The sequence below is a fragment of the Phyllobates terribilis genome, unplaced genomic scaffold (assembly GCF_046119375.1).
Source record: "Phyllobates terribilis strain yellow unplaced genomic scaffold, ASM4611937v1 Scaffold_8__6_contigs__length_399053987, whole genome shotgun sequence".
NCBI classification, from domain to species: domain Eukaryota; kingdom Metazoa; phylum Chordata; class Amphibia; order Anura; family Dendrobatidae; genus Phyllobates; species Phyllobates terribilis.
In genome coordinates, this window is record NW_027362768.1 from 318,095,906 (window position 1) to 318,119,438 (window position 23,533).

The 23,533-nt window shown below is 41.8% G+C and overlaps 1 protein-coding gene across 3 annotated transcripts in view; it reads left to right on the forward strand.

Annotated features, from left to right (window-relative positions):
* The window catches only part of CACNA2D3 (calcium voltage-gated channel auxiliary subunit alpha2delta 3), a 1,591,404-nt gene that overhangs the window by 754,156 nt on the left and 813,715 nt on the right, over positions 1–23,533 (forward strand). For all 3 annotated transcript variants that reach the window (XM_073644583.1, XM_073644584.1, XM_073644585.1), the window contains 4 exons: positions 4,051–4,182; positions 7,187–7,247; positions 7,363–7,513; positions 15,533–15,607. In XM_073644583.1, coding sequence (XP_073500684.1) covers positions 4,051–4,182; positions 7,187–7,247; positions 7,363–7,513; positions 15,533–15,607 — 419 coding nt within the window. The remainder of the gene's footprint in view (positions 1–4,050; positions 4,183–7,186; positions 7,248–7,362; positions 7,514–15,532; positions 15,608–23,533) is intronic.

Below are 23,533 nucleotides of genomic sequence, written 5' to 3' on the forward strand. Positions count from 1 at the left end.
TCATGGCTAGGAGGAAATGGTCTTTTACTTGTCCACATCTGAGGGACCGAGGGCTGGCTGTTGTGCTTAGACAGGGTTGAGTAGTATGTCCCAGGCAAACTGCCGGTCTGTGAGGAAGATGCAGGCGGAAAAGTTAGGTTGCCTTGATCCAAAGGTGGTGCTCTCTATGTCGGAGAGCGCTCAACACCAGCTGGTGTTTCCACTTCCAAATGAAATGATGACCTGCCAATCACACTGGCTGTTGCGGGTAAAGAGGTGGCAGGTCTGCGTCCAAAAACATGTGTGACTGCTGTCCCCCCAGTCACAGAGGATGAAGAGGCTGCGGATGCACAAGATGGGCCAGACGGTGGTTGGCCCGGCCCGCTAGGCCGCATTGTAGCACAGTGAGCTTCCTACTGCAACTTATGCTTCATATCCATGTGACGGTTCATGCATGAAGTACTCAAACTATGGATTTTTTGGCCTCTACTTAGCTTTTGGTGACAAATATTACAGCTAACACGAGTTGGGTCATCCTTATCGATCTGAAAAAATGCCCAGGCTATGCAAGGCTTAGAGGCCATGCGACCTGAAGAGCCACCACGACTTGTGGTCAGAGGCAGAGTTGTGGTTGAGGATGCTGTTGTTGACGTGCTTCCAGTACTCCGTCTCTGTCCAGGAAGGCGCAACCTAACCTTGTCGTCAATAGCATCCTCCTCCACCTCCTCTGCTGACCTCATCGACTGGCTGACTGTGGGTTGACTGTAAGTGGGATCTCAAACCCTGTCATCATCACCCTGTGTGTTCTCACACCCGTCGTCTTCAGAGCCAACCTCTTCCTGCCCTGACCGAAAAGTCAAGTTGTCGCTCCAATCAGGTATTTGAGTCTCATCATCGTCTTCATCATTGTCTCCACCAACAGGAGTTACAGTTAGGGAACGAGGGTCTACATTATGCTCAGAACCTTCTTCATCTGGTCATGGATCCGACTCATAAAGATTCTGGGCATCAGTGCAGATCATTTCCTTGTCTGGATTAACAGAAGCTCTGGAGCAGACCTCCATTTCCCAGGCTATAGTATGAGTAAACAGCTATGCAGACTCAACCATCTGTGTTACCCCATACTCAGACGGGCAGCTGGAGACTTGGGAGCTGTGAGGAAGCAAGTGTGATTGGGGTGACACCTCTGAGGACTGGAGTATTTGTGATGTTGAGGTGGAGGAGAGCCCACTTGAAGGAGCATTTGATATCCATTGAAGCACCTGCTGTTTTTGTGCTTCATCTGGAATTTGTATCGATGAGCGTGTCCGTAAGAAAGGGATCGTATCACATTGTCCACGAAAAGAAGTAGACATCTTAGTTTGACTGGAAGATGGTCTTTCTTCTGCAGATGTTACTCCCCCCCCCCCCGCGGGGGGGGGCTCGACCCACCAGCGGACAGGCACCAGTATTGGGAGAGGGGGGCTGGCCGTCAGGGTCCACCACGGCTCTGGCACAAACCCGGCGAGACGGAGGTCGCACGGGCAGGAACAGACTGGCCGTGTCGGCTTCGCACTCCAGCGTAGTCCCTCTGCCCGTTCGCGCCCGTAACCTCAAAGGGATGCGCAAGCGGCTTTTCTTCCCAGGGCTGTTCCCTGCCCAGCAGGAACGTGGGGGAGCTCAGGTCGGCCTTCCACTGTACTCCCTTACCTCCCTCGCCCTCTTTCCTTCTTCCGTTCTCCATCTAACCCCTCGTCTCTGTGGTGTCCGCTCTCCCTCCAGCTCTCTCCGTCTCATAGGTGGACTACCGCATGTATTCACACTGTGGCAAATCTTTTGGGCCCAGGCATAAGATGTTCTCGAGGTAATGGATAATATGTGCCTCCTTAGAAACGTCCATTACAACCCATTCGAGGAAGCAACTAAATGCCTCAAATAGTGAGCAGGATCTGGACCACCCCATGGGCAAACAGCGACCTATATAGTATGCTCCTTCCCAGAAGCAGCCCAATAGGTGTACACTATTCGGAGGCACAGGTAGTAAGTAACCGGAATGCCGCATCAATGTCTGTTTTGGCCATTAGGGTGACCCTTCCCAACTTCTTGATCCGCCTGATTGCCTTGTCAAAGAATGTACAGTATATACTACTGTACTTGGTTCCGCGTCGATGTTGTCATTTACTGACCTGCCCCTTGGATATGACAAATGGTGGATTAATCCGAATGTATTGGGTTCCGTTTTTGGCATGACTCCCAACAGGGATACCACTACGTCTTGTAAGGAAAGTGTTCTGAATGGAACCGCCATTCTACCTAAAGATATTTATTTTTTTAATTTTCTTGTCACGACGTCTGGGTGTTGGTAAGCTGATTTTAGATTTTTACTCCAGCCTTTCTTGGTTTTAGAAGGGCATGACATGCCTATATCTGTGTCTCCACCTCCTTTTACTCCTCCACCTCTTTTCGCATGACTATACGTACTTGTCACTTTTCCATGTGTTAGTTGTGTCTTCTGAGCAGTTTGTCAGCTTTTGGACACCTTTTGAAGGTGTTTTCTATGTGTTTTTGTTTGCCTGCCATTGGTTTTAACGGTGTTCGACGAACAGTTCGGCGAACATACCGGTGTTCGACGAACCGAACCCGAACACTACGGGGGTGGCTCAACTCTAATCTTAGTGTGTCAACCTCCACGTGTCAGGTAGGGACAGACCAGTAACACAGTAGGGCTTTTACTAGTTTGAACAGGTATCTGTCAAGATCAGGTTTTTAACCCCCTGATTTGTTCGCTACCCATGTGCTTATAATAATAATCTTTATTTTTTATATAGCGCTAACATATTCCGCAGGGCTTTACATACATTATCGTCGCTGTCCCCATCGGGGCTCAGAATCTAGATCCCCTATCAGTATGTCTTTGGAGTGTGGGAGGAAACCGGAGAACCCGGAGGAAACCCACGCAAACACGGGGAGAACATACAAACTCCTTGCAGATGTTGTCCTTGGTGGGATTTGAACCCAGGACCCCAGCGCTGCAGTGCTAACCACTGCGCCACCGTCACTGCTTCTGCAGTCACAACAGACATGTAGATCTATGAACAGATATTAACTTGGCAGAATATACCATTAAAGGGGTTGTCCATCTTTTAAGACATTTTTTGTCTTAATCACATGTATTTTGGGCTAAAATAATTTTTACAGTTGGGTTTCATTAAAAATGTTGCACTTTTTCGCTTTTACAGAGTTTTTGTTTCAATACACATTCAACTTTGATGTGGCCCGTGATTACAAATCAGCTGAGAGTTACAGTAAATCAGTAAAAAGATTTACAAACTCCCCGTCAGACCGTTACAGTGACATGACTGATGAATTCTCAGTTGACTCATTCTGCAGCCAGCAGTAACCAGTGCAACACAGGGGCTATAAAGGCAACCAATGCAAAATTTTTAAATGGAACCTGTCACTGTGGAAAACACTATTTACCTGCAGATGTTAGATTAATCTGCTTGATTGTGCGTCTACTAGGAGAAGATTAATTTATTTCCATTCGGGTGCCGTGTTTTCAGTCATGTTGGTGCAGGGAGCGTTTACAGTCATCGCTCACATCACCGCTCACTATACTGTGAGTGACGGCCGTAACCTTTGATTGACAACTAACTCTACATGGATGCGCTGCAAAATCAGATGTCAATCAAACTACCGGGACGTTCTTACAGCCACTGCTCATAGTATTATGACTGTTGCTGTGGCTATTGACTATAGCCACTCCATGAACGCCCACAAGACTAAAAGCCAGCGGCTCCCAGGAGGAAATAAGTTCATTTTCTCCCTGTAGCCCCACTTTCAGTAAGGCGGCCGGGCAGCATTCTACTGCCAGTTACCTTCAGACTAAGTGTTCATTTCCAGGTAAATAGAGTTTTCCAAGGTGGCAGGTTCCCTTTGCAAAATTTATTTTTTAACCCCAAATATATTCATTTAGGTGAGAAAAAAATGTCCCCAAAGGTGGCCAACCCTCCTATGCATCTGTTACCAAATATCTATTGCCTGTCTACATTTTTTTAATGAAGTCATGATTTGTGTCGTATTTCTTTTCAGATCCAGAAATAGTGAATGGAATCTATTGGTCGGAATCTTTAAATAAGGTGTTTGTTGACAACTTTGACCGTGACCCTTCCCTCATATGGCAATATTTTGGAAGTGCAAAAGGATTTTTTCGTCAATATCCCGGTAAGGGAGGACAAACAGGTTATTTTGACATTATTTATGATGATATTTATTTTTGTTGACTTCTTTGCATGAGAAACTATCTGGTCCCAGAGGAAAAAAAATGTTGTGGAAAATAGTGGAGATACAACTTTTTGCCAAATGCAACCAATCATAGCCCACATTGCAGTTTACTAACACGGCTTAGAAATCAACTTTGAATTCTGCTTGTGATTGGTTGCTTCGGAATAATTTTAATACATTCATTGGGGCTGGCCACAAGTTCTGCAATGGTGGTAGGTCCAATGAGATGAGCACAGGTGGGCTGGGAAGGCTCTTGGGTATGGCTGTCGACTGTAGAGCTGACTGGTTCGGGAACTGTAGAGACTTCCCACTGTGAGTTCTGGACAAAGAACTCCAGAGAACTAAGCAGAGAATCTCTCTTCCCTAACAGGGGAGACAGGGCAAAAACTTAGGACAAGGATGAATCATCATCGCCATAAAAGAAAAGATAATAAATCTACCTGTGGCCAAACATCATTTTTGTTTCCCTGATCACAGCATCACAGACATGAAATTATTGGTAATTTCAAATCTCAGAGAGACAGAAAAGTTTGGGAATACAAGCTAATGGTGACCTTTGACACCTTCAGAGCAGGAATGAATGTGTACCATGAATTTATGTCATTCCACATCAACTAAGGAATGTGCTCCTCAGACTTGTGGGCTTATCACAACCCTGGACCAGACCTCAGTCACAGGACAATAAAACTTTCACGCTCTTTATCTATGAACTGCTAAAATATTTACAGCCTGAATTGTTTATCTCTCTCCCATAATAATAGTTGTGCTTTACGTCACCTGTCTCATCTATTGCATTATTTATGTGTCCTATTGTGTATAAATACGTGACTCTTCCGATTTTGTGTTATATTGTGCCTGATGAAGAGGCCTGAGTAGTCTCAAAAGCTTGCAACTTGTTACCATCTTTTCAGTTATCCATTAAAAGGTATCAATCAACCATTGAGGACTCTCAAATCTAAATATTTCTCTTCCCTAAGAGAGACTGTGATTAAGCTGATGGGGCAAAGAGACATTGCCCTATAGATATTCAACTTTTGCTGAGTGTTACGGGTCCAACCAAATAGACATAAGATGTGTGGGTGCCTGAATTTTCCCATGTAGGCATGGACATAATACTCGGGCAACCTCTATTCTAGCATAGCGACAAAGAATATAACTTTACTGTTAAGAGTGTTCTTGACCCCTTTATACAGTTATATGAAAAAGTTTGGGCACCCCTATTAATCTTAAGCTTAATGTTTTATAAAAATTGGTGTTTTTGCAACAGCTATTTCAGTTTGATATATGTAATAACTGTTGGACAAAGTAATGTTTCTGCCTTGAAATGAGGTTTATTGTACTAACAGAAAATGTGCAATCTGCATTCAAACAAAATTTGACAGGTGCATAAGTATGGGCACCCTTATCATTTTCTTGTTTTAAATACTCCTACCTACTTTTTACTGACTTACTCAACCACTTTTTTTGGTTTTGTAACCTCATTGAGCTTTGAACTTCATAGCCAGGTGTATGCAATCATGAGAAAAGCTACTTAAAGTGGCCACTTGCCAGTTGTTCTCCTGTTTGAATCTCCTCTGAAGCGTGGCATCATGGGCTCCTCAAAACAACTGTCAAATGATCTGAAAACAAAGATTATTCAACATAGTTGTTCAGGGGAAGGATACAAAAAGCTGTCTCAGAGATTTAACCTGTCAGTTTCCACTGTGAGGAACATAGTAAGGAAATGGAAGAACACAGGGACATTTCTTGTTAAGGCCAGAAGTGGCAGGCCAAGAAAAACATCAGAAAGGCAGAGAAGAAGAATGGTGAGATCAGTCAAGGACAATCCTCAGACCACCTCCAGAGAGCTGCAGCATCAACTTGCTGCAGATGGTGTCACTGTGCATCGGTCAACTATACAACGCACTTTGCACAAGGAGAAGCTGTATGGGAGAGTGATGCGAAAGAAGCCGTTTCTGCAAGCACGCCACAAACAGAGTCGGCTGAGGTATGCAAAAGCACATTTGGAGAAGCCAATTTCTTTTTGGAAGAAGGTCCTGTGGACTGATGAAACCAAGATTGAGTTGTTTGGTCATACAAAAAGGCGTTATGCATGGCGACAAAAAAACACAGCTTTCCAAGAAAAACACTTGCTACCCACAGTAAAATTTGGTGGAGGTTCCATCATGCTTTGGGGCTGTGTGGCCAATGCCGGCACCGGGAATCTTGTTAAAGTTGAGGGACGCATGGATTCCACTCAGTATCAGCAGATTCTTGACAATAATGTTCAAGAATCAGTGATAAAGTTGAAGTTACGCAGGGGATGGATCTTTCAGCAAGACAATGATCAAAACACCGCTCCAAATCTGCTCAGGCATTCATGCAGAGGAACAATTACAATGTTCTGGAATGGACATCCCAGTCCCCAGACCTGAATATCATTGAACATCTGTGGGATCATTTGAAGAGGGCTGTCCATGATCGGCGACCATCAAACTTAGCTGAACTGGAATTGTTTTGTAAAGAGGAATGGTCAAAAATACCTTCATCCAGGATCCAGGAACTCATTAAAAGCTACAGGAAGCAACTAGAGGCTGTTATTTTTGCAAAAGGAGGATCTGCTAAATATTAATGTCACTTTTCTGGTGAGGTGCCCATACTTATGCACCTGTCAAATTTTGTTTGAATGCAGATTGCACATTTTCTGTTAGTACAATAAACCTCATTTCAAGGCAGAAACATTACTGTGTCCAACAGTTATTACATATATCAAACTGAAATAGTTGTTGCAAAAACACCAATTTTAATAAAACAATAAGCTTAAGATTAAAAGGGGTGCCCAAACTTTTTCATATAACTGTATTTAGAACTTGTATCCCATCTTATATATCAATTATTGTTATTATTGCAAAACTATTTTTATGTTGTTTTATCACATTAGACATCTTTGGATTCACCTTTTTAGGTATTAAATGGGAGCCAGATGAGAATGGTGTGATTGCATTTGACTGCAGAAACCGAAAATGGTACGTAGAGTTTTACATGACTTTTACTATATGTACTATACAAAAGAAATAGTTTTAACAATGGATTGCCCATAAAAAAGACAAAAAAAAACAACAACTTTTAACTGTCATTCAGGTACATCCAGGCAGCTACCTCACCAAAAGACGTAGTGATTTTGGTTGACGTCAGTGGAAGTATGAAAGGCCTCCGTCTAACAATTGCCAAGCAAACTGTATCCTCTATTTTGGACACCCTCGGAGATGATGACTTCTTCAACATAATTGCTGTAAGTTGCCTTTGTTTCTATATCTTCAATTTAAAACCTTTCTTGCCTTGCCTTTTAGCCGGTTGCACACGGACCCCTGCTGGTGGCCCTTGAACAATGTCAGCACTTTAAATGCACTTATTTCAACATTCAATTGTAATTTTTACGAGATGAGTTGAACTCTTGTAAACTCCTGTCTAAGCTCCATCGACAGGATGAATAATAGGCGCCGCTTTTTCAGTCTATTTCTTGTAATATTTAGGCTATCAGGTGCTATTTGGAGCCACTTATGGAACAGAAGTTTTCTTATTTTTTAACCATAAGTAACTTTGATGTTGAGTTTTTTTTTATAACTTCTTGTTTTATTTAAGAACCACAGAAATTCAAAAATATTACTAATATTCTGCACTAGTATATCTAGTATAAATTGTATATTCTGCTCATTTAAAGAGTTAAAAATGGTTCTACAATATATATTTATTAATGTACAGTTTGCAGTTTGTACTGTGAAATTTGGTTACAGATTTTTTTTTTAGGGCATAATCACATCACATTACTTCTCATCCAGCACATAAACTTTAGTGGAAGTTGTTCACACTTCTGTTTTTAATGGTTCCGGGTGTCCGTACTTTTAAACTTAGGGCATGTCCTAATCTGAACCCATTTATGGAAAAGTATCAGCCATTTAATGTAAGGGTCTTCATTAAAGGGGATCTGTCAGCAGATGTTTGCTATGTAATCTGAGAGCAGCATGATGTAAGGGCTGAGACCCTGATTCCAGTGATGTATCGCTTACTGGGCTGCTTGGTGCAGTTTTGATAGAATCCCTGTTTTCTCTGCTTTAAATGTAGCGGTGCTCTGAATGCTGAGCAGTGTATAACCCCGCCCCACACCACTGATTGGCAGCTTCCTGTGCACACTGTACATCAAAATGCCAATCAGTTGTAAGGGCGGGGTTGCACAGATTAGCTGGACTGACTTGCAAATGAAACCTAGTCCTCTAGTGATAATCTCCTGCTGATAAAACACTGATTATTTTGAACCAGTAACACATAGCTTAGTAAGTAATACATCCCTGGAATCGGGTTGCTCTCTTTCTTTATATGAGGCCTCCTTCACATGTCTATGTTTCCAGTATGTGTGGTAGCTTTTTTTTCAACCTATGGGGCTGTTCACAATCCCGTGTTTTTACACAGACCATGTGTCCATGCAAACCCCACAGAGACATATATTTTTTTCCGGCAGCTGACAAGTGCCTATAAAAGTCTATGGGTCTGTGAAAAACACATACAGCACACGGATGCCATCCATGTGCCATGCTTGTGCTCTATGAGTTTAACATTGCAGAGTATAGGGGAAGCTTTGTAATTCAATTATTTTTTTATCAAATAACGGAAAAACACTGATGACAGACTAATGGAAAACACTGATGACACCAAGACCGGTTTTTCATGTCTGTGTTTTTTATGCATGTGTGAAGGGAGCCTAATGCTGCTCTCAGATTAAATAGCAAGAACCTGCTAACAGACTCCCTTTAAAAATGGAAGTCATCTGTTTTTAATGGATCTGTTTTTTTGCAACCCCAAACACAGAAATAGCCATATGACTGTTCCCTTTATTATATTTAATGTGCACATGGTGGTTTATGATAGAAAAAAGAACTTTACTCACCACCCAGCCCAACCCCTCATTACTGCTTCTCCTTTTGGTCTACTGGTGCCAACATCTGGTGCAGGGGTAATGTATGACCTCTGCAAGCAATCAGGAGCCGCTGATTGGCTGCAGCCTTCACATTTACATCTGAGCAGAAGAAGTCGGCTTGGATCGAATGGAAAGCCTAAAAATACTTCATTATTTATGACATAATTACAGTTTTAGGGGGTGAAGAAAACCTACCGTAAATATGTTATTTATTAGACTGTTTTCAGTCTGCATACTATTTTATGCAAGTTTCTTCCTTCTGCACAAACTATTTGCTATAAATTCTGAAATGCAAAGTCAGGTCAAATATCTCCCTTATTAATCTTTAATTAGCCAGTGCGTAATTACAAGGACCATTATTAGTTAGAGACATAATTACAATGAGAATGTTGTATCGCTTATATTTTATTTTATTCCTCTAGCAAAGCTAATTATAAGAATTCATATGAAATATGTTGTTTGGGTTCTAGCAATTAGTTATCAGGCTAATTAAGGTGGCTAAACAGCCAAACGTGACGCCTAATTATAATTATTATCAGATTCAGACAAGTCACTATGGAACCAACAGACCTTACGTATTAATAGTGTCTAGTGTAGTATAGTGGTCTGTTTGCCCATAACTATTCATGTCCTATTTTAAAGAAAAAAAATCTATAAAAGGATATGAATATGTAGAAATGTGAATTTTTGTTTTCCATCCTACCCCCATTTTTCTCCCCTGCCTTTGGACTTAGCTTTCACATGATTATACTGTATACTGACAATTGATGGATGTGCAGGGATGGGGGAAAGATTACCGCTGACACATTTTCACAGGCAGTCTACACTCCAGATTGCCAATGAACGATCAGTAATGAATTATTCAGTGCACATTGGCTGCCATTGTTCTCGGCAGCACATGTCCTGTTTATATAGGTTGATGTGCTGTCGAGAACGATTGTCTTTTGTTCAGACCAAAAGAAAATTTCACCCAACCGATAAGCGTTTTTTTCATTCGTTGGGTAATCGGCAACTTCTTTAAACTGTATGATTATCAAGAAAGTAACTTTGTTTCATGATAATCGTGAGGTGTAAACATCCTTTAAGTCTCTGGGAGCCAGTGCTTAAACTGGAGAAGTGGTGGTCATAGAATATATTCATAGGGACATAGTGGCACCTTGAAGGGGTTGTCCGGTCTAAATTTATAAGTCTGCAGTCATTCTGTATGACTGCAGACTTATGAATCCCCTCAGTGTGTGATTCAGAATCCGGGAACGGCGGTGATGTATGAATTATGCATACTCCCGACCCGAGGCTGTCTAGTGGGTACATATGTGTTATACATACTCCCGGCCATGGCCCGACTAGTGGTCGCGGCCTAGCTCCATACACTTGTATAGAGCTAGGCCGAGCCTCGTCTAGTGACACGGCTGTCTAGTGGGCCTTGTGACCTCGCTCTATACAAGTGTAGGGAGCGAGGCCATGACCACTAGGCAGGCTCTGGCCGGGAGTATGCATAACGCATACATAGCTGCCGGTTCCGGTTCATAAACTGGCGAATCCCCGCTGCATTCAGTGTGTGCACTGGGTGGATTCATAAGTCTGCAGTCACACAGAGTGACTGCATACTAATCAATTTAGACCGGACAACCCTTTTAAAAATAAAACAATATTGTTCCTCATAGTCTGTTAAGGCCGCCATACACTTTAGATAGCTATTGGAAAACGTTAGGTCGACCAGTCATTTGGCCGGGCCTCCCACAAACAAGAGCGCAGAATGCTCCTGGGTTCTCTATAAGAGAGTCATCGCCAATCATGTCTGGCAGAGGCTTATCTCCAGGAAAACAAAGCGATTGGAACTCTGAAATTGGACATGCTTGATTGATATCTCTGCCAACAACCAGTTGTTTGTGGTCCCACACACATCTGTCAGCCGATCCCTTCAATATCGGCAAGTTCGGCCGATATTAGTCTAATATTGATGGGAGCCTTTAGATTATATATATATATATATATACATATATACAGTGTGTATGTGTGTGTGTGTGTGTATATATATATATATATATATATATATATATATATATATATATAAAATCTATAAGGGTCTACCTGAAGAGACATGAGGAAGGTGCCCATGGCGGTCACTGAGAGAATGAGGTCCTTATACTGTTTTTGCACAGCTACCAGTATCTACTATTCCCTTGACCAGCCCCGTTCTTTTTACAGTATACTACTTCTGTCCTCTCACATGGGGTTTTTGTAACTTGTAGGCACCAATCTCTTGATATAACGACCACCATAAGGCTATGACTTGCTAAATATAGCCGGTGAACATATGTTATCCAGCTGTCACCTCTCTCCGCTCATAGAGTCTACCGATCCGCTACTTCAATACAAAGGATTTTAAGGATTCTAGTATCGCTTGGATGTGTATTATAATGCTGTAGAAATGGAGTCTTCAGTGAAGATATTTCATCTCAGAGGGGATTACAGATAATAGATTCTGCCCTTTTCCAGTACTAGATCCAAGCTGCGGGACGTTTAAGGAAAATTGTTTCCATTTAAATAGCAATATTCCTCCAAGCAAGATGGGAAAATCTGAATTTATATGATGTCAACTTTTGAAAGAAAAGCCATAGAGAAAAATGTTGTTTAAAATGTTGTTCATAGGGTGTTCATAGGGTTTTCGAAATCTTTGTCACACAAGGTGCAGGAATAAAGCTCAATGATTAATGGGCCGCTCTTGTAATGCATAAGGTCAGATCAACAGTGCATGACAAACAGCGACAGAACATGAAAGAGACATATTCTACATTCCCTTTGAACTAAAACACCAAATCATGCAGTAAATTGCAGCACCGAGTATTATTATAGGACGCTGAGTGTTAATTTCGCCATCTGTATAGGGCTGGGACAATGGATTTTGGAGCAATGGAGGTCATGCATTCAACGGAAAAATGCTAAACAGAAATGGAAATTTTGTGTTCAGAATCCTAAAGTTTAAAGAACCGCTGCTGCAGCGGGTGGACTTTTACTTAGATTTTTTAGACTTATTAAATGTTTTTTTTAGAATTTTAATAACACGATTGAGGAAAGAATGGAAGAAAGATTGGAATATTAGTAATTTTAAGTTTTTTAGAATGCATTTTTAGTTCATAACCCACCTTAAAAGCCTTTGGAAGAAGTTTGTAAATAGTCCTAAGGATATAAACATCCTCTTAGTTTTCTGTTTACAGCTCCTCTGTTTGCATGGTAACAGACTACAAAAAAACTCAGTGTAGTCAGACTTCTTTCCACCTGTAGTTTATTTTTTCCTGACATGCCGTAGTTTAATAAATCGTCTAGACAAACATGGAGATTGTAGTTTAACAAACATGAAATCAAAAAAGTCCTCAAAGTAGCTGTAGTCACAAAATGGTCTGTTTTTTTTGTTATGATCTGCAACATGAACTAAGGAAAGATAGGGGAAAGCTGTCCCTACAGTAAGACTAAGCTGAATCCCTACGATGTAGCAGGCTGCCTGTTCCTAGCGAACAGACCCGCCTTAGTCCTTGGCTAGTCTGAACGAAGACCTATAGCATTAAGGGAGGTGTCCCTAAAAGAACTAAGGACTGGGACAAAAAATGGGACACCTCCTAAACAGAGAAGTTGTTGCAGAACACAAAAAGACAAACAGACAAAAAGGTACTAGAGGTCCCAGAAGGACCAAGCGAACTGACAGAGAAAGGCACCGAAGCACCTGGCTAGAGAAACAGTCAAACACTGAAGTCCAGCACAGCCAAAAGGGCGGAGCTGGAATATAAAGGCAGATGGTCACGTGACCGCAAAACACAAGATGGAAAAAAACAAACAGGAGGGTTCTAACATTTTTATCATGAAAACCATTTGGAAAACAATACAAAAACCCAGAGAAATTTTGTGTTCAGAATCCTAAAGTTTAAAGTGCCACTTGCTGCAGCGGGTGGACTTTTACTTAGATTTTTTAGACTTATTAAATGTTTTTTTAGAATTTTAGTAACTGGAAGGAGGAAACAATAGAAGAAAAATTATAATATTAGTAATTTTACGTTTTTTAGAATGCATTTTTAGTTCATAAACCACCTTAAAAACCTTTTGGAAGAAGTTTGTAAATAGTCCTAAGTATATAAATATCCTTTAGGTTTCTGTTTACAGCTCTACTGTTTGCATGGTAACAGACTACAAACAAACTCAGTGTAGTCAGACTTCTTTCCACCTGTAGCTTATTTTTTCCTGACATGCCGTAGTTTAATAAATCGTCTAGACAAACATGGAGTTTGTAGTTTAACAAACATGAAATCAAAAAGGTCCTCAAAGTAGCTGTAGTCACAAAATGGTCTGGGTTTTTTATCATGAAAACCATTTGGAAAACTACAAAAACCCAGAGAAATTTTGTGTTCACTATTCTAAAGTTTAAAGTGTCGCTTTATTAGTAACTGGAAGGAGGAAAGAATAGAAGAAAGATTAGAATATTAGTAATTTTAAGTTTTTTAGAATGGACTTTTAGTTCATAACCCACCGTAAAAGCCTTTGCAAGAAGTTTGCAAACAGTTTTCTGTTTACAGCTCCTCTGTTTGCATGGTAACAGACTACAGACAAACTTGGTGTAGTCAGACTTCTTTCCACCTGTAGCTTATTTTTTTCCTAGCATACTGTAGTTTTAATAAATCGTGAAGACTCTAGTTTAACAAACATGGAATCATATAGGTCTGTAAAGTAGCTGTAGCCACAAAAAAAGTCTGAGTTTTATATCCAAAGCAATACAAAAACCCAGAGAAAAATAATACAACATATAAACAGAGCAATAAAAATTGGTTGCAAAACTGTGTCTTCCTTTATGAAATACACTTAAAATCACTTAACGGGAGTTTTTCAGTACAGAATGACTGTTCAAACAAAGTATAGGTGCTCGGTGCATCATGGCGTGGCCAAAGATTAAAGTGCTCCTTCTCACCTACTTGTTTTCCCGCTATCTTCACCCCTCTTTGATTGAGAGCTCTGACCTTTTAGAGCGAGAGAAGGTTGAAAATATTTGGAAAACAAGTAGGTGGGAAGGAGCACTGAACTGTTTGGCCACAACAAAGGTGCACAGAGCAACTGTGCTTGGTTTGAACAGTCATTCTGTGTTGACAGACTCCCTTTATGAAATAACATATTGTTTATTTTTATTTATTTCTTTTACTCACTTATATAGTGAAATTAATACCACAGCACTTCACAGACATTATTATGGAAAACCGGAGAACCCGGAGGAAACCCACGCAAACACGCGGAGAACATACAAACTCCTTGCAGATGGTCAATCAAGTTTTCTGATAAATATTTGATCCTTTTTTTTCATTTTCTTTATTAATATCTATATTAAAACATAGAAATCTTGCAATTTTCACACTGGCCTCTAGGTCCATTATTAGAATCACATTTCATGTGCAGTACAGAAGACATTTCAGCAGTTTCATTACCATTACAGGCAGGATTACAATGAGTGATAACACTTCTATATACAGTAGATAACACAGGATCCACCATTCACAATAGGTGATGTCACAGCTCACCTCCTCCTCCTCCTGTAAATGACTGATAACACTTCTATATACAGTAGATAACACAGGATCCACCATTCACAATAGATGATGTCATAGCTCACCTCCTCCTCCTGTATAATGACTGATAACCTCTATATACAGTAGATAACACAGGATTCACCATACACAATAGATGATGTCACAGCTCACCTGCTCCTCCTTTTGCACAATGACTGGAAACACCTCTATATACAGTGGATAACACAGGATCCACCATTCACAATAGATGATGTCACAGCTCACCTCCTCCCCCTCCTGTACAATCACATTTGCCCATATTAGAGCATGCTCAGATTTAAAGCCCAGACTACAAACGAATAGGGTCTGAGTGGGTCTTTTCTGCTGCTGTTTATGTGCTCTACAGGATGTAAATAAGCCTTAGTGATCTGTGTGAAAATTGAAAATGTTTTATTATTATTGTTTTATATATTTATAGTTAATAATAAGAAAAATGAAAAAATATATATATATTTTTAACACATTTAATATAACGCTATGATGACATATTACCGAGCTGAGCATTCCGGTGTTTGGGGGACTTAGGAGAGATAGCTGTCCCCTACGTCCACTGCTAGGTGACACGTATACAGCTGTATATTTCTCACTTTACCAATAATTGCTAAAAAAAAATCTATAAAATTTCCCACAGTCATCACTATTGTTGTAATGGAAGTTCCTATAGATAATTCTCTCACTCCATCAAGTTTTTTTCCGTCCATTGTATTTACTGTCTTTTTATCGTCTCCTTTTACAGTATAATGAAGAAATTCAATACGTCGAACCGTGTCTGAATGGGACGTTGGTACAAGCAGACAGAAACAACAAAGAGGTAAGAGACTAATTGTGTAGAGAAATTGTAAGTGCATTCATTTCTTTCAAGAAAGCCGCACGCCAAAGATAACAGTAATTTATGGCGCTGGGAGAATAAAAATCTATTTTCAGAAGACTTTGCGAGCCCCTTATTTGGAGAGGCTTTTACCATTAAAATAAAGTCTTTCTTCTGTCAACTCGTTAAAGGGGCTGATTCATTGAGACAACCTCTATTCCAAAAAGAAGTCATCGATGACCACCGTTCTGCCTTTTCTTACCTCCTGCGATCAACTGCAATCATGGAGGAAAGCCGCGTCTGACTGCATATTTATGTATAAGGGGCCAAAAAGAGGACATTTAGTATTACATGACTCATAGAGGGGCTTCCTCAGTGCAGAATCCCCTTTAGAACACTTCACATGTAAAGTTCCTTGGAATTAATTGCTCTTTGAATAAAAAATAAGTAAATAATAATATATACTGATAGGGCACATAGACAATAGTATATATTTAAAAATGATACATTTTTAAAAAATATTTCCTTTTTTGGAAAAACTGACTAATAACCAATATAAAGTTAATTTATTTCAGTTCTTCAATACAAAAAGTGAAACTCCTATATTATATAGAGTCATTACAAACAGAGTGACCTATTTCAAGTGTTTATTTCTGTTAATGTTGATGATTATGGCTTACAGCCAATGAAAACACAAAAGTCATTATCTCAGTAAATTAAAATAATTAACAAAAAACACCTGCAAAGGCTTCCTATGCGTTTAAAAAGGGCCCTTAGTCTGTTTCAGTAGGCTCCACAATCATGGGAAAGACTGCTGACTTGAGAAATGTCCAGAAGGCAGTCATTGACACACTCCACAAGGTCTCAGAGTTCCAATTTTCATTTGGAAATCAAGGTCCCAGAGTCTGGAGGAAGAGTGGGGAGGCCACAATCCAAGCTGCTTGAGGTCTAGTGTGAAGTTTCCACAATCGGTGATGGTTTGGGGAGCCATGTCATCTGCTGGTGTAGGTCCACTGTGTTTTATCAAGACCAAAGTCAGCGCAGCCGTCTACCAGGAAATTTTAGAGCACTTCATGCTTCCCTCTGCCGACAAGCTTTTTGGAGATGGAAATGTCATTCTCCAGCAGGACTTGGCCCCTGTCCACACTGCCAAAAGTACCAATACCTGGTTTACACACAACAGTATCACTGTGCTTGATTGGCAGCAAACTCGCCTGACCTTAACCCCATAGAGAATCTATTATAGAGAATCTATGGGGTATTGTCAAGAGGAAGATGAGAGACACCAGACCCAACAATGCAGATGAGCTGAAGGCGGCTATAAAAGCCACCTGGGCTTCCATAACACCTCAGCAGTGCCACAGGCTGATCGCCTCCATGCCACGCCGCATTGATGCAGTAATTGATGCAAAAGGAGCCCGACCAAGTATTGAGGGCATTTACTGAGCATACATTTCAGTAGGACAACATTTCTGATTTTAAAATCATTTTTCAAGCTGTTGTTATAAAGTATTCTAATTTACTGAGATAATGACTTTTGTGTTTTCCTTGGCTGTAAGCCATAATCATCAACATTAACAGAAATAAACCCTTGAAATAGATCACTCTGTTTGTAATGACTCTATATAATATATGAGCTTCACTTTTTGTATTGAAGAACTGAAATAAATTCACTTTTTGATGATATTCTAATTTAGTGAGATGCACCTGTAGAATAATCTTGATCATGGATACCAATGAATCCTGAGCTTTTTACTTCATATGCACAGTTCTGAATGTTGGGATTATCATAGATTAAAATTTATTAGTCACCACTCACCAGGATTATGTGACCCTAATGGAGACACTAATTCCCTCGTTATCTCCTGGAAAGCTGGATTCATGATGTCCATATGGCTCAACTTGACCATCAGCTGCTGATTGACAGCTTCTTTGTATACTTGGCATAGAGAAATCGCTGTAAAGCGATGGGAAGCTGAGGCTAACCGCAGCTCATGGTTATCAAGGTCTCCAGCATTGAAAGCAGATAAAGTCATTAAAAAGACCGGGGTCTTCCGTGAGCATAATGCTACTCAGACAACACAGGGTGATGGTAAAACAGTGTGGCAATACTTTATTGAACCACCAAACAGACAATAAACATGTAAAACAGTCCCAGCAAATACCCAAGATGGTGCAAAATTACACAGTCTCATCTTCCGCTGGCCCGCCGGGAATAGAGCAGCTGCGACTTTGGGACTTGCAGGGCCAAGTACCTCAACTAGTGGCACCCCACTTTGGGTGGACACCCACAGAGAGGAGGTAGTGGCAAGCTTAGGACATGACAGTCCATTGCGGTACGTGGCCAGGAGACCCGAGGGTCCCACCCTGGCTTCTCCGGACATAATCATAGAACCAGGTTACCGGATGGTCCCAACCTGACTTTCTCCGAACATATCCATGGAACCAGGTGACAGGATGGTCGCAATCTGGCTTTCTCTGAGCATATCCATGGGTTCCAGGTGACCGGTGAGTCCCAATCTGGCTACCCCAAACATCTCCATGGAACTAAGTAAACGATAGGTCCCAACCTGGCTTTATCCTAAATGTATCCATGGGTTCTGTGATAGTCAATTGAGCAGATCTGTATCCCTACGGATGGAGCCATGCTGTCCTGTAGAGCTGTCACTTAGAGTGTTCTTGTCTGTGCTTTTGTAAAAAGACTCCTGATACAGAGGCATATCCCCCTTTTATAGTTTACAACTGTCCTTCAAAAAATTATCTACAGGTCACGGGGGAGGTGAGATAAGTTTAACTCTCCATTGGTTGAACATTTAATCAATATGCATAGCTTATACTCCTCTGCTCTTTGAGTCAACAAGCCGTAGGGCCCACACAATGGTTAATCAACATATTTAGCAAACATTCATTGTTCAAAGACCTGGCATCCCTGTCCTCCAGAGATAACAGTCAATAAACTGTAGGAGCTGATATAAGATGTAAATAACAGCAATTCATCAATTAACAAATATCAACTCAACCTATAAAAGAAGTCAACATTCAGACTTATGACAAAAGTTCATGTTTCTTGTCCCACCCGAAGAAAGAAACACATAAATTCAAAAGTCAACATAAAAATAAAGGTAAAAGGCTTCTGGCCTACTGCATTTACACATCTGGATAATTATGATTAAAAGCTGTGTCATCACAGTTATGATATAGAAAAGGCACTCTCCAATAGGAGATACCTTACCCCTTTGACCTGCTGTCAGAAGCCTCTCACCCAGTTAAATCTGATTTTCTGCCTTGCACTGATGAGGGGCAAATACCCCTGAAAAGCTAGTCTGCCATTGGAGTTTCTAGTTTGGCTTCTTCTCCAAAGTTCCATGGTAAGACATCAAGAAGTGTTCAAGGGTCGATATTAACTTGTAGGATTGCTGCATCATATAGGTGGCACTAGAGGTCCAGTCCTCTTTCTCTCTCAAGAGGCTATTTGCATATTTCATTTCCCAGAGGATCATTTCATGGCCTATATGTCATCTTACAAGACTTGGCACTCTCCACTAGGAGACACATTACTTCTTAAATGTCTCTCATCTAGGCAAATCAGATCTCCAGCTTTGCACTGATGAGGGGCAAAAATCCTGAAACATGTATCTGCAAAAGGAGTTTCTAGTTTGAATTCCTGTCCAGAGTCATATGGCAAGGTTCGTCAAAATGTTGATATTGACTTTTAGGATTACTACATCCAGGAGTTCACTGATTCACTGGAATTAATGCCTCCATCTCTACTTTAGGCCGCCCTCAGATAGGGCAGCTAAATCTGTTGACAGATTCCTTCTAAACTGCCATTTCTAAAAACAAAAACTTTTTTTTTTTTAATGTATAAAGATTTCCGATAGGTGATACATTTGAAAAGCAAATCTCCATTTGTATAACCTGCAATCACATTGACAGCCTGGAGATGTGTGTGTGTTTTTTTTTTTTATCAAAAGCAACTTGACCTGACATTGACTGTGCGCCTCGCTGGTGAATTGGCCATCAATTGTGTCATAATGTCCCTATCTCCCAACAACAGATGGATTCTTCCCTGTGTCACACTGATTGATAATCAAAAGACGTGATCCTTTTTATCTTCCAGTTGTCTTATCTTTTACTTTTCTGTGTCCCTTTTTTAACACGAGATGAAGTTGTTTGACAAACCATGAATAGAAAATTTTACAAGTTCTTTTGGGAAATATTGAGCAGTGTAGAAAAGATAATTTATCCATACCATACAGAGAATTCACCTTTTATCACTTTAATCTTTCAAAATCAAGAATGAATTTAGTTAAAAGCCAAAAATATTGATCTTTATTTTATTCTATTCCTATTTGTATTCTTTTTTTTGAGAACACATAAAAGTGGTATTCGGTATCCAAATAAAAGTTTCATCAAGTGGCCAAATATAGAGAATTATGGAGAATTTCATTAATAACAGTTTCCTCATATAAATGATATCTATTGCTACATAATTTTGACTCTCCATGACTGTTCTATTTGTCTAGTTCGTTCTTAGATCTTTAGTATAGGCTACCAATGTTTGTTCAGTAGGGTCTATTCCCCTTGAGAAAATAAAGGGGCATCAATGTGAATTGCATAACCTCTTTTTTGTTTAAAGAAGCCCGCAACTCATCTATATGAGTACTGAAACTCGTCTACATGAGTGGCTTTGCCTGGAACTGAAACTTGTCAACATGGGTGGCTGAGTCAGGTACTGCCGCTTATCTACGCAGGTGGCTATGCCTGGTACTGCAACTCGTGTACATGGGTGACTGTTCCTGGTATTGTAAATCGCCTTCATTGGTGGCTGTGTCTGGTACTGCAACTCATGTACATGGGTGATTGTGCCTGGTACTGCAACTCGTGAACATTGGTGATTGTGCCTGGTACTGCAACTCGTGAACATTGGTGATTGTGTGGCGCCCCTGCTTGTTCAGTCGCCACAGAGGTACTGCATCCCAACCAGAGGTGTGGTATCTTACTCTCAGGTAAGGATAGAGTGCTGCCTGGGACCCCAACACCTGCATCCAACACTACACTACTCCAGACCAGCAGGAAGGGCAAGATGCGTCACTTTCCTGCTGAGCCCTGTCCCTGGCTGGAGTGGGGGGAACCAAAGTAGGGGGAACCATGTAGTGGGTGTGGGTGGAGGAAGTAGATCAGGGGAGCACTTGTTAGGGATAGTATATAGTGAGAAGCCATCTTGAAAGGACAGATCAGTCTGAGAGGAGAAGAAGAGGGAGAAGGAGCTCTGCAGGAGCTCTGCTCAGGAGGAGGGCCTAGAGAGAGGCCCAGGACAGACTGAGGAGGAGAGGAGCAGGAGAAAGGCTCCAGGAACGTGAAAGGGATCCCAGGGGTACGGGCAGTGCTGGAGGCCACCCGTGCGTCCGAATCTGCCAGGCGGTGGAGGGATCAAGTCGCAGAGGGAACCGGCCCCTGACCAGTGAGAATTACAAAGTTCAACTGGAAACCTGAGGCTTCTGTACTTTCAGGGTGCAGTTGCCACATCCGCACTCAAGTTGCCAAAAAGGTAACCACATAGGATCCAGGGAACTCCAGGTTGCCCAGAAAGATCCGAGGATACCGGCTTGGGACATTGTTTGGCGAGGCGCAGGGCAAGAAGGGAGAGAGCCAGCGCAGGAAGACGGCTGAGAAGGGTTTATAGAACGGGGTCCTGTCAGGCACTCTTGAAACACCTGGGAGTCTGCTGAACCCCTGCATGGTGAACGCAGCAAGATGTGGGAGGTTGTAATCCGGAAAGTGCAACCTGAGGAACTTAACAACTGTGAGTAAACCCTGAAGACTGCACCCCACTGTCTCTGTGAAATTATTGCTGCGCCATCACCCCCTGCACTGCACTACTTCCACAACCTCTACAACATCTACACTGCCCTGGAGCTAAGCTCTACCTGTGGAGAGCTAAACCAACTCTGCTGCAATTACACCAGCTCCAGAGAATCTGCTCCGCAGCGGCGGCTCCCTTTAGCCGCATACCACAGGTGGCGTCACGAACTGTATATAATAACTTTAATTCCCCTGTAAATATCCCCATTTTGATTGATCGCCCTGGGTCACGGACCGGGTCACCGCCACTGTGACATCTCCCCTAGCAACGACCGGCCCGGCACCGAGTACCCCACGGCCCAGGGGGCGCGTCAATTGCTCCTGGTACTGCAACTCATGTACATGGGTGACTGTGTCTGGTACTGCAACTCGTGAACATTGGTGACTGTGCCTGGTACTGCAAGTCATGTACATGGGTGATTGCGCCTGGTACTGCAACTCGTGAACATTGGTGATTGTGCCTGGTACTGCAAGTCATGTACATGGGTGACTGTGTCTGGTACTGCAACTCGTGTACATGGGCGACTGTTCCTGGTATTGTAAGTCGCCTGCATTGGTGGCTGTGCCTGGTACTGCAACTCGTATACATAGGTGATTGCGCCTGGTGCTGCAACTCATGTACATGGGTGACTGTGTCTGGTACTGTAACCGATGTAAATGAATGACTGTTCCTGGTACTGCAACTTGTGTATATGGGTGACTGTGCCAGGTACTGCTACTTGTATACATGGGTGATTTTGACTGGTACTGCAACTCGTGAACATTGGTGACTAAACTATGCCTGGTACTGCAGCTTGTGTATATGGGTGACTGTTCCTGGTATTGTAAGTCACCTACATTGATAGCTGTACCTGGTACTGCTACTCATGAACAGGTTGCTGTGTCTGGTACTGGAACTTGTATACATCCTGGAGCAAACTTTCCACAGGTACTGAACACACCTGAGTGTCAGGGCTGGCTATTTAAAGCCCAGACTCTCCCCTGACTGGGAGGTAGGGTGGATAACGACCCACCCTGCACTTTCCCTTGTACACAATTCCCTTGTTCAAAACTCAGGCGTTCAGGGAAATTGCGTGAGCGCAGCAGCCCTTTAACAGCCGCTGATTGGCTGCAGCACTCGCGTGACAAAACAATGTCACTTGACTCCAACATTGTTGCAACGGAGCCAGTTCAAGAAATGAGTATTGGTGGCGGCTGGACCTATTCAGCTATGGAGCTACACAGCACAGCTCCATTGATGGAATAGTGGCTGTAGACGGGTACTGCACATCCATCCCCTATTGATTTGAATAGGGGGCAGATATGTAGTATCCGGCCACTGTATAGTCGACAGTGCTGTGCAGCTCCGTAGCTAAGCAGTTCCTGCTGCCGCTGACATCAGGAATGGCTGATTGGCACGGGTGCAGGGTGTCACACCCCCGCCGATCCGACACTAATAATCTATCCTAAGGATAGGCCATCAAGGTTAATGTCCCGGACAACCCCTTTAACACCAATCACAGCTGATCACTAGAGTTTCATAAGCAGTAGCAGCATTGAGAAGAACATTATACAGTACAGTCATGGCCAAAAGTTTTGAGAATGACACCAAAATTATATTTTCACATGATCTGCTGGCCTCTGGTTTTTATTAGTGTTTGTCTGATGTTTATATCACATACAGAAATATAATTGCAATCATATTATGAGTACCAATAGGTTATATTGACAGTTAGAATGAGTTAATGCAGCAAGTCAATATTTGCAGTGTTGCCCCTTCTTCTTCAAGACCTCTGTAATTCTCCCTGGCATGCTCTCAATCAACTTTTGGACCAAATCCTGACTGATAGCAGTCCATTCTTGCATAATCAATGCTTGCATTTTGCCAGAATTTGTTGGTTTTTGTTTGTCCACCCGTCTCTTGATGATTGACCACAAGTTCTCAATGGGATTACGATCTGGGGAGTTTCCAGGCCATGGACCCAAAATCTCTGTGTTTTGTTCCATGAGCCATTTAGTTAACACCTTTGCTTTATGGCAAGGTGCTCCATCATGCTGGAAAAGGAATTGTTGGGCGCCAAACTG